This window comes from Photinus pyralis, unplaced genomic scaffold, assembly GCF_008802855.1.
Source record: "Photinus pyralis isolate 1611_PpyrPB1 unplaced genomic scaffold, Ppyr1.3 Ppyr1.4_LG1, whole genome shotgun sequence".
NCBI classification, from domain to species: domain Eukaryota; kingdom Metazoa; phylum Arthropoda; class Insecta; order Coleoptera; family Lampyridae; genus Photinus; species Photinus pyralis.
In genome coordinates this window covers 44,090,692-44,108,428 of record NW_022170249.1, presented here as the reverse complement: position 1 = coordinate 44,108,428, position 17,737 = coordinate 44,090,692, and the positions used below count along the sequence as shown (strand labels likewise).

General features: G+C 37.4%; 3 protein-coding genes across 5 annotated transcripts in view; 1 reads left to right on the top strand and 2 right to left on the bottom strand.

Moving 5' to 3' along the window:
• Positions 1–17,737, bottom strand: part of LOC116174103 (balbiani ring protein 3-like) — an 89,678-nt gene that overhangs the window by 49,858 nt on the left and 22,083 nt on the right. The gene's annotated exons all lie outside the window — the stretch shown is intronic.
• Positions 5,814–7,474, top strand: LOC116174115 (putative nuclease HARBI1). Its single transcript, XM_031491932.1, has 4 exons — positions 5,814–6,216; positions 6,279–6,426; positions 6,476–6,560; positions 6,611–7,474. The coding sequence occupies exons 1-4, from the start codon at positions 5,903–5,905 to the stop codon at positions 7,336–7,338; spliced, it is 1,275 nt and encodes a 424-aa protein (XP_031347792.1). The 5' UTR covers positions 5,814–5,902; the 3' UTR covers positions 7,339–7,474.
• LOC116174125 lies at positions 7,381–8,512 on the bottom strand. 2 transcript variants are annotated; one of them, XM_031491944.1, is made up of 3 exons: positions 8,263–8,512; positions 7,850–8,200; positions 7,381–7,793 (listed from the first exon to the last, which is right to left on the bottom strand). In XM_031491944.1, the coding sequence occupies exons 1-3, from the start codon at positions 8,284–8,286 to the stop codon at positions 7,398–7,400; spliced, it is 771 nt and encodes a 256-aa protein (XP_031347804.1). In that variant the 5' UTR covers positions 8,287–8,512; the 3' UTR covers positions 7,381–7,397. The 2 variants fall into 2 exon arrangements, with proteins under 2 accessions (XP_031347804.1, XP_031347811.1); XM_031491951.1 differs by having other exon boundaries at positions 7,381–7,790.

The following is a 17,737-nucleotide window of genomic DNA, read 5'->3' as shown; positions in this document are numbered from 1 at the left end:
GGCACTCTCACACACTTGAGAGTTGCTTTATGCAGAGCCTCAGACAGGGCCGTAGCCAGAGGTTTCTTGCTATCAGGGCTTTGATTGTTATAGCGAGGTCCAATAAACAAAAAAGTGGTGTTTACGGAGCGCTAACGGGGGGGGGGGGGGGGTCAATTTTTCCAACACTTCAAGTTCAAGGCGATTGATTATCTGATTGCTTTTAACAAATTATCAGCCAACAACAGACAATGCAGCAGTAGCTTTTCTATCAATTTTGGTTCTTTTAAACGTTTTAAATTGTTTAAATAAAATGTTTATTTATGTATAATAAAAGTGTTCATCGGTTCACCTACTCATCTCGTAGTACAATAAGACAAGATAATCATTATGCGGGTCACTCTGTAATTGGGGGTAAGCCTGTTGAGGGCCCAGAACAAGAGGGATAATAAATAAATAAATAAAGACCAGGTATTATATGCTTATGCGCATGTGTTCGCATGTCATATCATTGGGACAACCTAGCTCTACCACTCAAATAAAGTAATTGTGTTTGTGTAGACCACCACTTAATAAAAGTGTGTTATAGCTTAGATTGGATATGATAAGGTTAAGATATTTTAAACTCTTATCGTGATCGGTTATAATTCCTTATACCTCAAGAATGGATTGTGGGAGGAGGGTACTTACAAAGACAAAATAAATGTTTATTAAAAAATTCCTTTATCTGCACAAGAGTATTGCACAATTTATCCTTGTTTAGAATTGCATCGCTATTCTCCTGCCAGGGCGGCGCCCTGACACCCCCCCCCCGCCTATGGCCCTGGCCTCAGAGCTAGTCACGGAAGGACATGTAGAGTACATATGAAAGCACTTCCAATACGACGAAACACTAATCGTAGGTGATTGATCGTTTCAATTACTGCATGGTGAGGCTTCACTATACAATTGATCGTCTAATGTATGCGGTGATTCTGCACGGGACTGCGATAACCCTTCGATAATCGATAGTAATTCGAGGTCGTTTAATGTTTCGATTTGAATGGTATCATCATACGTTACTTGATTTGTTGATATGTTGAATACTTGTTCGTAATGGATTTGTCGAATCTCGTTGTCGATGTCTGATTCGATCCCTGGTTTAATATTTGAAATTGATGCACGAGATAAACAATCGGTATTCGTGTTCTCAACACCCTTCTTTGAACTTTGAAAGCATACGTCAACAAAAAGGACGCATAACGTATGAGACGAGCTGAAGTAGTTCTTGAAACCTTTGCTGCTGGCTTGAAGATACGCACTAGTGGTTGATTATCAGTGACAAGAGAAAAATGTCTACCGGGTAAGTATTGTTGGAAATGACTAACGCTATATATTATCGCGAGAGCTTCCGTCAATCTGAGAATAATTCTGTTCCGCCTTCGTTAATGCACGAGACGCAAAAGCTATTGGTCTTTCACCATCCGGAAATATGTTTGATAATACGGCCCCTAAGCCATCAGGATTCGCATCAGTTGCTAAGATAACTTCACACTTTGGGTCATACGGAACGATTACGCGATCACTGGCGATTTCCTGTAAGTGTTTCAAATGCCATTTGACATTTTCGGCACCACTCGAATTTACGATTGTTTTGCAATAATTTACGTAGAGGTGCGGTAACACTCGATAGGTTCGGTAACAACCTTGAATAATACGTTAGCATGCCTAAAAATCGGCGAACTTCATTGGCATTACGCGGCTGAGGCATATCGATTATTGCGCTTGCCTTTTTAGGCGACTTAGGTATTGTATTTCCACTTACGACGTACCCCAGGTATTCAACTTGCTCTTGGAAAAAGGTACATTTAGACTCGTTGAGATGAAGGTGATTAGCTTGGAGACGGTCGAGACACTGCACTAGGTTCTCATAACACTCTTCTTTTGTTTGACCATGGACTATTATTGTTAACGGCTACCTTGTAGTCCATAGGCGCACCCCACCTTTAGGTCAGTCATTTTAAACACTAAACATTACAAAAAATACTGTAAACTTGAATTTTTAATATGTTGTTAGGGACAACCTAGACAGTGTAAATCTAGATTTGCAAACCTCAGAAACGTGAGCCAGCCGATATACAGGGTGAAAATCGAGAAAGTTTGGAACTTTTTTAAGTTTTTCGCAAAAAAAGAAGTAAAGGATTGATCTGAAGAGGAAATGTGTTATTACCACTTTTGAAGCAGAGCAAATTACCTAAAAGACGAGCTATGTGCGAGATCTGTAACCCAATTAGTTCCAGAGATACAGCTCCGTGAATCCGCACATTTTATATCTGTGATACGCGGGCATAAAGTGGTACTAGGGCATTAAGTATCACCATAGTAACTCATTCATACTTAATGACAAAACAAACAAATATTTGCAGGTCATTGAAAATTAGAAACGTCAATTATTAATTGTCAGTACCTACTAAATCACAAGATTGGCCTTATTTCGTATAGTTTCTGGAACTTCTTGCTCATTCACGATGAATTGAATTATTTAAAATTAAGGTAAACGCACCGATTATCGACACCTTTAGGTTTGTTGATATGAAAACTTGCCTGATACCATACAGGAGAAATTCAAATTTTCTTAAAAATTGGCAGGCACACTGTTTAATTCATTTTCTATTGAATTGAATTAACACTTATCGAATTGCTAGTACTATAATCCACAAATAAATAAAATTCTTGAAAAGTAGCGTTCGCGCTAGTTATCGACACAGGACAAAATTACAGGACCCATACACCGACATAGGTATGCACCAATTATCGACTGCCTTAAGAAATACGCAATAAAATTAAAAATTAACGTTTAATTACAAACAATTTACAAAATATTTAGACAAAATTGCACATTTCGCTAACTTCAAATAATCCTCTTTTATTTTTGGGTTTTGGTGGTAGAATTTTCTTTATAATTTCGTCTTTATCATACCACACTTCATCACATCTAGTCGGCCAAATCCAATTACGTCCCCTTTTTTTCCATGTGGCTAATTTTATAATTACCTTCTTCATCTTCTTCCTGCTTGTTGTAACTGTCATCTTTAATTTCTACGATTTTGCCAGGAAAATATTCACCATTATAGTCTACTATGACAAAATCGTATAATAAAAAATTGTTATTTTCAAGTGGTTGTTCTTCAATTGAATCTGAATCTTCATCTTTAGAGCAGTCTTCCTCGTCGGCATTACTTCTCTTCTTTCTCCAGTTTACGTTGTTCGCGAAGGTTTTTCTTTTCTTCTTTTTGTTTGAGATCAAGGTCTTTTGCCTCTCTTTTTTTTCTGTGATAATCTTGCCACTGGTTGGCAACTACCACTGAAGGAATTTTTTCCTTATTGCCTCTTTTTCTATTAGATTGTGAAGGTTTCGGTGTAGGCCAAAATAAAGAATTTTTGAAAGGCGATGGCACTATCAAACCATCGATTGTTAAAGGCTTTTCTTGTTTTTTGGATTCTGGAGTTACATTCTCTAATCCATTAACTTTATTATTTTCATCTTGGTGTGCTTCAATATTATGAATACTTGCCATGTCAGGTATATCAATTACATCAGCTACACGAGGTACATCAGGACTGGCTGGGACATTATGGACGTCCAGACTATTATTGCCATTAGGTACATCCTCAATTGGTGCGAGCTTCAAAGATTCATCGTTGGCGCCTTTACTTTCGTCGAATTCATCAAATAATTCTTCGCAAAACGAAAAATCTTCTCCGGGATCAAAAATATAAGACGGATATTCTATATCAACGATATCTTCTTTTTCTTCATCGCGATTTTCCAAATCGTCGACTTCAGTAATAACAATATTTTTCAACGTGGGTTGTGGTTCTTGAGTTCCAATGGAATTTTCAATGCCATCTTTAGGGAGACCTCCAGATGCATTCTCGTTCGACTTCAGGTTTAGTGGGTTAGCGTCATCATCGCCAATGTTAACGTTATTGAAACGATGACATATAGATTGCCAAACATAGAAAAGTTCAGTATCTTTTACATCTCCTGTCCAGGTATCGCCACTTGCTTGAAATGCTGACACCTTCTGTGGAACCTCTCTCTTGAGGACTTTTAGCAAAGTTTCATATTCTTTCAGATTTATACTATCTGGTTGTGTAGTTGTGCTTTCTACGTCCATGTTTGACTTAATATATTTAGAGAACTTTATGGCATCCGGTGAAAACGGCGATAAACCACAGGCTCTAAACGCATTTTGCACAATTGTTGAAAGATTTTCTACGCGGTTCACAGTATCTTGTAAGATGGAGGCAAAATTTTCTCGCGTTAATCGAACCCCGTTGTTGGTTATCCTCCAATTGTGGATCGATTTCTTCCATTCTCTTTTCAACTCGCGAAAAACCCCGACGTCTAATGGTTGAAGCATATGTGTTGAGTTTGGGTAAAGGGCAATCAAAATAATGTTATTTTTTGAGCAGAATTCGCTCAATTCCAAGGTCATGTGGGAAGTATGTCCATCCACATAAAGAATAATGGGAAGTTCTATCTTTTGGTGAAGGAGCCAGGGATGAAATACGTTTGCAATGTATTCGTAAAAAGTTTCCCCAGTCATCCGCCCATTATCAGATCTTCCAATACCCCAGTTTTTAGGAAACTTATCAGCAACATGCTTTGGTACACGTTTATAACTAAAAATTACCATTGGTGGTGGTAATAATCCACTAGCACTACACATAAACAACGATGTTAGGCATTCCTTTTCGTCATTGCTAATAAAATTGTAGACAGTTTTCTCTCCTTTTTTAACTAAAACATGGTCTTCCTTAGGGCTTAAAAAAAATGCTGATTCATCGCAGTTGTATATATGTGTAGGATCTTGACATATATGAAAATTATTCGTTTTTTGCAGATATTCGCCGATTTCTTTAAACCAACCACGGATTTTCTCCTCTGTGAGGTTAGCTCGACAACTTGTTAAATTTTGGGACACCCTTTCAGCCAACTCCGAATGCCTTTTCAGGAAACTACCGTACCATCGCTTCCCTGGTCTTCCATTCGTAAACGGATTGGGCCTTTTTAAAGACTTCATCAACATCTGAACACTATCCAGAAGTTGAGTTTTCGTTGCTGGGAAATATGGAAAATCCATTTCACAAGGAGTTCCTCTTCCTCTTTAGTTAAAATCGTATCAGGTCCAATTTTCCTTTCAATGGGTACTTTCCCTTGTACTTTTCCGATGAGAGTTGTTCTAGGAACCCCGAACAACTTTGAAGCTTGGGATTTCGGCATACCGTTTTGCACGGCCTCAAGTGCCTTCAACATATTTTCATGGGAATATTGGAGTCTTCTTGGCTTTTTGTCCATTATGACGATTGAGATTTCTATAAATATTTCATAGTATCAGTTATCGACATATACTGGGACGTTATATCGACATTTTCTTAACAACGCTCATATTTCCATTATCAGACTGAAATACGGGTGTCGATAATTGGTAGAGACACACCTTGCACCTTTCAGAATTGAAATTATTCACCTATATTTAATTAATTTGCCAAATTACTTCTAATTATGTTAATTTGTTAATACAAAACCCATTCATCGACACCGACCGTCGATAGTTGGCGCATCGCCAATTTTGAGGGAACCAATTATCGACACACATTAATTACATGAATATCAACAAGATTGAATAAATGTTCACTGAAATCAATATCATTGATCCCTATACTTTCTAAAGGCTGCTTTACACCATGATATTTGTCATACGATTTTTGCTATGATATCTCATATGATTCAAACAAAAATCACATAATACCTATGACTTCTAGAATTTTGTTTTACATTTGTAATATTTCCATAATATTTACATATGACTACAGCCCGTTGTACATAACCTTAATCCAAATACAATTTTATTACCTACCCACATAAAAAAAGGATATGGAAATGGAAAATCTTATAAAATGTCAAATTAGTGTTTTATCCATAATATTTGCATTAAAACGAAGGCAACTGAAAAATAGGCGCAATCAAAAAGCACGGCGGTTATGGTCAAGAAGATGGTTACAACGAAGAGATGAAGGGTACGGCATGTCTAGTATGATTTTTAACGAGTTAAAGTGTGAAGATCCTGTTAGTTTTCAAAACTATACCAGAATGAGTGTGTCTGTATTTGAGAAATTGCTACATGCTGTTGAACCAATAATTACAAAGCAAGATACTGTGCTACGGGAAAGTATATCAGTTAGAACACGGTAAACAATACTTAACTTACTAGATTAAATGCAAATGTTATACTAATTTGAGTTAATTATAGGCTATTGTTGACTCTAAGATATCTGGCTACTGGCGAACGGTATATTAACTTACATTACAGCTTTCGAATTTCTGTGCCCGCTATTAGCCATATCATTCCTGAAACTATAAATGCAATTTATGCCGTTCTAAAGGATGAGTATCTTCGTGTAAGTTACTTTAAATGAGGTATCAATGACATAGACGTGGTACTTTTAGATGCCAAATTCACCAGAACAGTGGAGAATAATATCTGACGGTTTTTATAAGCTTTGGAATTTTCCAAACTGTTTAGGTGCTCTAGGTAATTCCTGCATTTAATTTGAACAAATTACCTTATTTTTCAATTTCCAGATGGGAAGCATATTTCATTTAGGCCAAGAAAAGAAGATGGATCCTTATATTTTAATTATAAAGGGTTTAATAGCATCGTTCTACTAGCTTTGGTTGACTCCGAATATAACTTTATGTATGTAGATGTTGGTTGTAACGGAAGAGTCAGTGATGGAGGCGTCTTTGCAAACTCTACATTGTGTTCCGCGATAGAAAATGCTACATTAAACTTTCCAGAAGAAAATGTTTTACCCAATAGTCACAGAAAGGCACCGTATGTTATTTTAAGTGACGAAGCATTTAAATTGACAAACAGAATGATAAAGCCTTATGGTCAACGTTCCTCAACATGGGAGAAAGTATTTAATTATAGACTTAGTAGGGCACGCAGAGTGGTTGAAAATGCCTTCGGTATTTTAGCAAATAAATTTCAAATCTTACAGAGAGAAATTAACTTATCAGTGGATAAGGTTCAAAATTTAACGTTAACTTGTTGTGTTCTTCACAATTTTATAAAGAAAAATGAAGGGAAGGTCTACTTACGAGGTATAGATATAGAAGATACAGAAAATATAACACTGCGAGAAGGAAATTGGAGATTGGAAGTGTTTACAACAGGATTAGAGACTCATAGGAGTAATCGTTCTGCAAACGTTCCTATGGCAATTCGAGACACATTTAGCAATTATTTCAATGAGGAGGGATTTGTTTCCTGGCAGTGGGAAGCTGTGAAAAAATTTAACTTTTGAAATTTATTTATTCAGTTAGTTTTTAATTTTAAATTTCTACAAAATACCTACTGTGACTACTAAATATGTTCTAATATTACTCCTGCTTTAACATTTTGTATGAACTTTTTTTTATATAAATATAAGATATTGTTGATTTCATGCTTGGCGTCGTTTAGTAATTCTGCATCGTCAATGGTCAATAATTCCCTAGCTATATATCTAGCATACTCCATTGTATTAACGTCTGTTGGTTGAATACTGTTTTGTATATCTGATAAAATATTCAAACTACTTTGCAGTATGCCATCTTCTTCATGTTTCGTTCTTTTGCTTTTTGGTACATGAGTTATCTGAGTGTTATTCATCAGTTCCGATTCAGAAAACTCCATTGCAGTCCCAGCTTCAGATTCAGTTGTTTCCACATCATACAAACAATTATTATGTGCTGTGTCCATTTGAGTTTGTGATTCCTCCTGTGGCATATTTATATTAACATTGATTACCAATAATTATGCTTAATAACACATACCAGATTACTTTTCCCCTTTCGCGTCTTAATGAATTTCTTGATAAATGCCATGTATTCAAACCACCAAACACTTGGCTCATATAGGTCATCTGTACCACCCCCGCTACGCTTACTACTATTTATTTTGGATAGCTCGTGATTAAATTGAGACCGTAAGTTTGCAATTTTCTTTTTCACATCGTCCACAGTAAAGTTGACGCCAGGTTCCTCATTTAACCTGCCGACAATTGTATTTAAGGCCTCCACACGTGCATGCTTATTAGAGTAGAATTTATTTTTTACGTCGTATAAGCATAAATGGTGTTCATACAAACCAATTAGCGTTATTGTCAGCGACTTAGTCCACTCCGCCTTTAACAAAATAGGTTTAATAAGTAGGTAAACTTAATGTGTATACCTAATTTATTACATACTTTATCAACACTTTCGGACCCCATTCCTTTGGATGGTTAGGATAAACATTTAACTGCATTAAACATTCATTAAAGTAGGGTTAAGTTGCAAAAAGAATACAAACAGGTTACTAAAAAGCGGCAAAATTTAAAAATATCACAGCGTTTCTCGTGCGAAAATAGAGACGGTTCTATTTACAACATTTCTTATTATTTTCATATTATTACACTTATGACTTCCTTATGACTGAAATAATATGCAAACTCACATGGTGTAAACACAAATCTTACAACGTATGATTTATCATAAGCAAAATCATATGACAAATATGATAGTGTAAATTATGCTTAAGAAATGGTTTACAGCGTGCTACTTACTCAGATTATCGAATATATAGCAATAACAAACTCGCCCGATCCTTAGCAGTGAGATCAACGAAACTACGCCAAAACGTTATGATCGACGTCTGTCAACTAAACTTAATTTTTTTGTAGTGGTATTCCTGCAGTAATGCTTGATGTGATGATTGAAAGATGTCGCTAGTAATTTAATTAATCAAATTAAATGTAAAGGGGGGTAAAAATGGCAATAAATTTCTTATTATCGTTGGAAATATGTCCTAAGTGTCGATAATTGCGTAGGTGTCGATAATCGGTGCGTTTACCTTACGTTTGACGTTTGGGTGGTTTCAATCACATTAACAAATTCGAACCACGCATACTTGATCAAACATAATGAATTACTTTGTAAACGAATATTTACTTTGACGAAGAAAACTATTTATCAGATATAAAATTGTGTATGTACCACGGGCATAAAATGATGTTTATACTCTCGGGCGACTAAAAAGCTTCGAGCTTTTTTACTCGTCGCCCTCGAGAATATAAACATCACTATTATGCGCTTAATACATAAATAACTATTATTGCCTTTATTTTATAGTGGGCGGAGTGTTAGCAATTTGCTATATTGACAAGTTTTCAAAAAAAAAAAAGAAAATAAAATAATTACATTAGACATTACATTATAACAACTTAAAATCGAGGTAATGGTGAACTGTAACAATCATTTTCGGGCGATCTTTGGAGGAGGCGAAGAGTCATCGCTTGTACTTGAACTTCCTTGTTGGCTATATTTAGGTTGAAGAGAGAAGACGCTATCAAGGTTGTCTGGAGGTGACTCCACATCTGCGTAGATCTCCTCTTCATCCAACTCCTCGACTCTTGGTATGTTCGTGCAATTGATGCCTTCGCAGTGTTTGCACATTAAAGAGCATCTCATACCAGCCATCATGCAAGAACACGAACCGGAGCAACCTTTTTTGCATCTGCAGGACAGATTCTTCAGAAGAAGCGAAAGAGCTGCGTTCTGCATCATAGAGATCGGAAGTAGGCTCTGATCCGTGGCCATCCATCTCCAAAGTGTTGGATTCTTTTTGACTCCAAGCCACTTCTGTACCTGGTGGTACGCACGAAATGAGTGATATTTGGTTGCATCTTTAGTGGGTGGAAGTCGTGCCAGATTGATTTTAGCATTTGCAGAACTCTTGACAAAATTGTTGTATCGCATTATGTGAGGTGATGAAAACCCGGGGAAAGTTGTGACTCTTGGAGATTGCAGTTTTAACAATGAGGACATCGGCGTCTTCTTCGTCTTGCATTGTTGAAATACCCTGACGGTCGAATTCTGCCATCAGCATTTGAATGAGACGATGCTTGTTTTTTTCGTTGGATAAGAACTTTTCCTGCGTTGTTCTGATCAGCGTGTTCTCATTGAAGTGGATATCTCCAGTGAGTGCAGCAGATCGCCGTGATCGCTCAGCACTTTTCGTGTTCTTATGAGCTGCATTATCCGGGTAACCATCGATTACCACGGATACGTTCGGACCGAAATGTTTTAATATGTACGTGGAATACCCTGCAATGATACCTCTAATTAAATCATTGCGGTGCCATACAACCTTGTGTAGGAGGTAACCACCATCTGTCACGAAGTATGCACTACTGAAACGGATGTTTTCTTGAAGAGGAGTGAAGGCAGTATAAAACGAGGACTTGGTACCTTTTCTCATACCCTCTTCAGTAAAAAGTGCCATAGGGTATGGAGCTAACTCGAACATGAAGTGATCTTTGAGTTGTTCGTCAGATCGTTTCGTTCTGCAGACACCCTGGAAGATTGTCAGAGGATCCACATCAACTCGCTTCTTCATAACTTTCACGGACCTGGTGAGAGAACCCAGTGTCATCACCTTGTCCTTCCTTTTTAACTTCACTGTATGAAAAGTTTCGCTTACAATTTTTTTTACTCCTTTCAACCTCACCTCATATGCAAGATGGCAATTAATTTGTGAGCCTCCGACTAATCCACTGCTTATAGATATTAACTGTTCACTAATTGGGAAAGGAGGATGGATACCAAACCAGTCCTTCAGTTTACAAGTATCAACAGTGTCTCTGACAACCCGAGCTTGCCTCGTGTCTACATGTTGCTCCGTTATATAAGGCGATACCGCACTTACTTACTGAAGCGTTCTACTTCGTTACAGATATTCAACATCAACACCATTCCCTGTGACCAACGGGAGAGTACGCTGCTTGAAATTCCTCTTCCATGAGTCAAACCACCTTGCCTCTTCATGGACCTCATCAGCACTTGTTCAATTGTAAGGTCAGACCACAGACCAGACCAGAATTTATCAGAGCGACGGATGGTGAATCCTCCTTTCGAAAACATCCTGTACTCATATGGAGTCATTCGTTGCTCAAGGGTTTCCATATCTTGTAAATATAGTCTAGCACTTTTTGCATAATTAAAATGTTCTGCCGAATGGAAATACGGCAACATCACTTTGACGCAATGTAGGTAAAGCTCCCAATCACCCATCCGCTCTGCCTGAATGAACTGTTTCAAAAGCGAGGTCATCCGGTAGTACTGAATCCATAGTTTGGAAGTTGGGCCGTTTGGCTCCAGGTTTTCTAAGACAGTACGGAATTTGGCGCTTAGAACCTAACATATACATCATTTTCTTCTACGCTGAAGATATCAACACTACCACTTAGAATTTTTTCCATTCCAGCTTTTTCTTCACATGTGAACTTCGGACCTTGTCAATATTCACAGAGCTGTACCTCTGAAACTAATTGGGTTACAGATCCCGCACATAGCTCGCCTTTTAGGTAATTTTCTCTACTTTAGAAGAGATAATAACATTTCCTCTTTAGAACACTCCTTTACTTATTTTTTTGCGAAAAACTGAAAAAAGTCCAAATATTTCTCGATTTTCACTCTGTACATCGGCTGACTCTTGTTTCTAAGGGTTGCAAATCTAGATTTATACCGTCTAGGTAGTCCCTAACAACATATTAAAAATGCAACTTTACAGTATTTTTTGCAATGTTTGGCAAAAAAATTGTCTAATATGACTGGCCTACTTGAGGTTTGCGAACTACCACCAACGGTGAACCCCAGTCACCTTTTTCGCACTTAAGAGATGATTTCGGCTGATTCCAGGAATTCTATACTGTATTCATTTTAAGAAGGTAGCGGTAGAAAGCATAGGGAAGCTTTGACCTTCAATGAGTCAGTATTACACTGAAACATAAAACGAGTGGCGAATTTTGTAAGCTGGTAGTTTATGTTGCCAACTAAACTGCCGAAGTGTCATTAACTGTTAATGTCAAAGATTTATTTCTGTTCGCAGTACTGGATATTTCTTCTTTACAATAATTTGGTGCCGTTTTATATTTTTCCTGTGTGTGTTTATCTTCAAACATAGTGCCATCTACTACCTTCTTATAGTGAATGCAGTATAGTTCTCGATTGACGTCGTCGCGCAACGCATACGGTATACTTCGTTCGCGTATGTACACGGGTTTCACATTTTCGCGCAACGCAAGTTTGATTACGACGTTTGGTACACAACCAATTTTCTGTTCGAATATTGAAGAATATTTTGCTCGTATGTCGTCGACTAAATTAATTTGAATGGCCCTATTACTGACGCACTCTCGATTTACCACTGTTTCGTCAACCTCTTGACTCCTGTAATTCAATGCCTAGGTGACGAATCCATTCTCTTCCGAGTAATGGGTCGTATCCCGGCGGTACCACGTATAAATCCAAATAAGATGGATTATCTTTGAGGCGGTACTGAACACTGACTCGTAGCTTACCATGTGGTTTGAACGTTTGTTTGGTATACGTACGGAACTAGTACCGGTTTCCACTTAAATAGAAATAGATTTTCTGGTAGCAATGTAAATTCTGAACCTGAGTCTACTTCACACTGAACGCTCTTACCTTCAATGTTCACATACGTATAGTACTTTCGCGACGCGTTATTTTCCGAGGAATCCACGTTTGAAACACTAGAAGTTTCTTCATTTGAATTGTTCTGTGACGTCGACGGCATTTCATTCATTTTGACGGAGTTGATTTGATTCACTACGACGGCTTTACCACGTTGCTGTAGACGCGACTTAATGCACACTCTGGCGACGTGTCCTTTGTACAAGACACATTACTCGGATCACTACGGCAGTCTTTCGCGACATGATTGTCTCGTCCACAACGGAGGCATAGACAATCTAGGCCTAGCTCACAATAATTTACTCGAATACATGAATACTTACGCGCAGTATTTCCACTCGATTTATTACTGCGATTGGTGGAAAAGTCTCGAGATTCATGATCGTTTTGATGCCTCGGTCTGCTCTTGGCTTGATTTCATTTGGATATCGGCACCTGTGCCATTGTATTGATGGATGTATTTGCTGCTGAATTGGATACATTCGATGAAGGAGGTGCTTGGCCATGACGCTGCGGCTATCTGCTCTGGCTGCCTCAAGCGCGATGGCTTTTTGGACAATATCGGAATATTCGGTATGCTTAGATTGTAGTAATTGCTCTGTAATCCAAGTATCCCTTATCTCTCTTATAAATTGTGCTCATAAAAATAAATCAGCTACGGAGTTTTCTTTATCGCATTCGCACTTCATTCTAAATTGGCAGGATTCGCGACCTTTCCGTAGATCTGCTACGTATTCGGCAATTGTTTGGTTTGCCCCGGTCGATAGAAAAAAATGCTGCGACAGTAGCATATTTTTCTCCGGCGATAAATGTTTTTCTAAGCTAGTTACTAACTCATCATAAAACAGGTCAGATGGTTGTTGAGGAGCGACTAATGTCTTAAGGACCCCATAGTAAACAACTCCAATAGATCCAAGGAGAACTGATTTGGATTTTTCTTTGTTCCCGTAAATTTCCCTCAGTCTAAGATAATTTTCAAAACGCTCGTGGTACACCCGAAAGTCTTCCTTTTTCTCGTCGAATAGTTCGAAAGGAGGGATATTTAAAGATGCTGCCGCCATTACTGACTGCCGGTGGAGTTTATTGAATTGAAATAACAGGGTTTCGTGCACTTGTTGGCATGGTCGCCAAATCGTCGATGGTACCAGTAAATAATTATTGATGAATTTGTAGCTGACGGAGAACGATGTCGATTTTGACGGTTAGTTGACGGGGTTTTACTCTGCAATTTGCATAACTGAGATCTGTCGGAAAAGTTTGTCCAAACGCTGAGAAATTAGATCTGTACCAGGTGTAATGGAGGCAGCGTGCACTGCGGCGGAATTAGAAGCAGTGTTAAAGGTTGTACCAGGCTTAACCTCTATGATCTTGTCACGTAGAACTACACAAACATAATGCGAATCACGTCGGGGTCACCAATGTGGGTTTTAGCGAATACTAAAGAAATATTCGTAGACCACTGAATGTTAAAAGTAGAAATAGTATATTATATACCGCAGGACTGAAGTAGTACTTTTAATTAAGACCACTACTTCAGTCGCAAGGTATATACGATATTTTTCGTACTTCCGAAACTAAACACTTAATATGTATGGAGTTAGAAAACGCGTTCTTTTCAAAAAATCGCTGCTTAACAAGTTACCATAGGAACGTTGCGTTGGTACGACAATCCTATGCTATGGTAACAAAATAATTTGGAAACTGTCATTGCTAGTGTCATAATTTTGGTGGTGGGTGACAAAGGTCTATTGATATTGATAAAAAGCAGCCAATTAGGTAAAGAATTGATACCACCGAAATCCAAAAAACTGTATGAGCAGCAGTACGATGCGTTTAAGAAGTAGTGCAGCATACAAAATGTGGAACAAACTACTGAAATTGCCTTTAGTAATTCATCCTTCCGGGATTTTCGTCCAAATTTAATCCCGGCGGACAAAAAGTGACACTTTAGTACTTGTCATAATGGAGTGAAGTTGTTACTTTAGTCTCGGAAGTACGAAAAGTTTTTATTTCAAACGTTCAAAATTACTGTTCTTTATTATTCTCTCCATCTCCTCAGTTACCTCATCACTAGGTTACTTCTCGACCACTTCGATATTTCGTTACCGCCACAGCACGTTACCTTGATGACTTACGGAAATATCAAATAGTCCATTATTGTTTTTATTAGCACATATTAATGAAACACAAACAATTCAACAAATACAACGCAGAAAAATGTTAAATGATAACTGTCATTTCTAATTGCACTCTGACAATTGATTTCGTCATATACCTCTAGATTTTCACTACATATTCATTGCTCGGTCGCCAGAACAAACAATTCTTGATGAAATAGTCCAACGGAGATTATTAAGTGCTGTTCCTACACGATTGACACACGACTGAACGCATTGGCCGAGCTATAAGTAGAAAGGAAGTTCTATCAGTCTATTCCCAATTTTAACAACAAAGTCATTAACGACTTCAAAAATAGAAGAATTTGTTTGATGTACAAAAAATAATAGGTATGAGTTACACTTGTGCTTATCCTCTTTCAGAACTCATGAGCCGCCACTGTACTCACAAGGAAACCAGTCACTCATAAAAATAAAGATCGCCAATTTTATTTAGGAATCTACGGACTTATTTAATTAATTTTAATTTAATTTAATTTAATGAAAACACCCTGTATGCTCACTAAAACTGGGCTACCGTAACGAAATGAAGAAACAGAAATCAACCCCATTCAAGGGTGCCCGTTACAAAACCTACAATCAAGTACAATTGTGGAGGGGAAATGAGCTAACCACCACCACCAGATAATGTTTCAAAATTGATGACTCCTGACTATAATTGTAGTTTGAGACACAGTTACTTTATTAACGAGCGACAAAAAGCGAGTTTATGATTTTGGGCTTTCTGTCCCTCCGTCTGTCTGGCCGCCCGTCCGCCTGTGTACATGATAACTCGGGAACGGTTTCAAACTTTCCAGTTCTGTTTTTAGTAATAGGTAGCCAATGGGCAAGAGACTAAGTGATTCAATTTTGGTAAATACTCGTCAACCGGAAGTGACTTGTCGCTCGTTGTCTATATTGGTGCAGTTTATTTTATTACAAAAACCGAAGCACATACTTTGACCTATGTACAACGTTGACGTTCAGAACAAATAGCTTAGAAATTGTGAAAGTATATCGGTATAAGTACGGAAACAAATTTCTTAATTTGAATATAAGAACACGACGAAGGTTCTTTTTTTGTATAACATCAGCAGCATACAAGTGTCAATAAGAGACGTTTACGATTCTCTTCCTATCCGGAAAAGTATTTTACGATCGAAACATAAATTTTGTCTGTTGCATAAATTTCAATTAAATAAATTCAATGAAACTGGCAAAAGTGGTAGTAAATGGCAGAAAGTTGTAAAATTTTAAAAGCCATACGGTTATTTGGTATTTTAGAAGTACTTAGAACGTGTACAGCAAGTAAAGACCTTAATATTCCTCCTTCGTTCAATTTTACTCTCAAATTTTATGGTTATTTGACGTAGTTTCGATACGATGGATGTATACCAAAAGGTGCTTGAACGTAAATCCTCTTCGAACATTATTCAAAGTTCCCGTCTTGCATAACAATTTTCTGACGATCAATTTTTATACCTATATACTCTATAGGTCAATTTACGGGAAGTCGTTATATGATCCATTGCATTGCATCTTTTAAACATCGTTTTAAGTTTTATCTCCAAAAAAGCGGCCTTTTGAGAAAACAAGTAAAAGTAATAAATAAGTAGTGCTGTTTCTTCCGTCTCTTGAAGGCATCCACAATCTACATACGTTGATTAGAGGCATTGTGTTGTACAATGTTTTAAGTAACTTTGGAGGCAATAAGTATCGACTATAGTCACAATTCATTGGAATACAAACGAGAAATAAACATTCACACTCGATTTATTTGGCATCATCTTGCATTATACTAATTAAGAGGAAATCGTTTTGTTTTCTAACCAGCGTAACCTTATGCTTTCGGTTGAATTTTTCGACAAAGAATGAGATACATTTTCACGCCGACTTTTTTGGTAAATTTTCGAAGGGAGTCGCTAGAAAGATACATAGGGTCGCTGATAAGTCTGGAAACGGTCGATTATCGACGAAAATATACAAGATATCGAAATATGTTTTATACAAAAGTTTTGAGGTTCTTCAATGTTTGCTAGGTAGTAATAATTTTAATTATACAGAGTTGCTCATAAAGGCGCAATATTTCAATTCTTCTCTCAATGTTAAGCAAAATTTGTAATAAGCGTAATGTACCTAAATTCAATCGTTTCCGGGTTATGGAGTTTTGAATCCATCAGTTTCCGCAACCCTTCCGCAGCTTGCGTCACACTTCCCCGCCAACCGCAATCTGCCATTCTTATCTGTAATCGTTGCCATTATGAAAAACCGAAAAGGAACCAACGCACACTTGATGACTCGCGTCTGTTTTTATCGTATGTAATCGTATCCCACGCCATCCAAACCCGCCTGGCTGTCGCCAATAAACCTACTCGAGATTTCTATTTACATGAATCGGCACATACGTATGAAATTTTACGTGTTCGTACCCAAATAAAATCGAAAATTTTTTAACTGCATAGTGGGCCCCCGTTACAATCCCCACCTAAGGCGACACAAATCTGACATTTCGAGTATTTTTTTTATAAAATTTGTTTTCTGAAAATTGGTTTAGCATGTTGTTGTAATATTACCTTCATGTCTTTTATTTGAAATGTGCCTTCTTAGTTTGTATCATGATTATTGTATTATTGTTGAAGTATTCCGTGCACAATTAAAATATTAGAATATTAATTGAAAATATTTGACTGTATAGGAAAAAATAAAATCCAGGTCATGTTTTCTTTAAATTTTCTTTACTCTGTCCTTAAAACTTCCTCCTGAGTTCCTTTTCTAAATAATTTCCGCGTAGGCTTGCTTAATCTATGTTCCCGTCAAGATATTTCCATTGTCCCAAAGCTCTTCTCATTTAGAAGACGAGGGCGAAAATATTTTAGAATCTGAGCACGTTAAGTAGGTAATTATTTAGATGATTTTGGTTTCCTATCTTAGGTAGGAGCATTAAAACTGCAAAGCCATGCAAGTTTACGCCGTTATCAGAGTGATAAAGACCCTTATGCGGCTTATGCCGACTTGAGAAATTCCAATTAAC

Coding starts and splice junctions, on each gene's coding strand:
- LOC116174115 (XM_031491932.1), top strand. CDS start 5,903: ATGGAAATGGAAAATCTTATAAAATGTCAAATTAGTGTTTTATCCATA. Junction 6,217..6,278: donor AGTATATCAGTTAGAACACG/GTAAACAATACT, acceptor AGTTAATTATAG/GCTATTGTTGACTCTAAGAT. Junction 6,561..6,610: donor AAACTGTTTAGGTGCTCTAG/GTAATTCCTGCA, acceptor TTCAATTTCCAG/ATGGGAAGCATATTTCATTT.
- LOC116174125 (XM_031491944.1), bottom strand. CDS start 8,286: ATGGGGTCCGAAAGTGTTGATAAA. Junction 8,201..8,262: donor GGTCCGAAAGTGTTGATAAA/GTATGTAATAAA, acceptor ATTTTGTTAAAG/GCGGAGTGGACTAAGTCGCT. Junction 7,794..7,849: donor GAAAGGGGAAAAGTAATCTG/GTATGTGTTATT, acceptor AATATGCCACAG/GAGGAATCACAAACTCAAAT.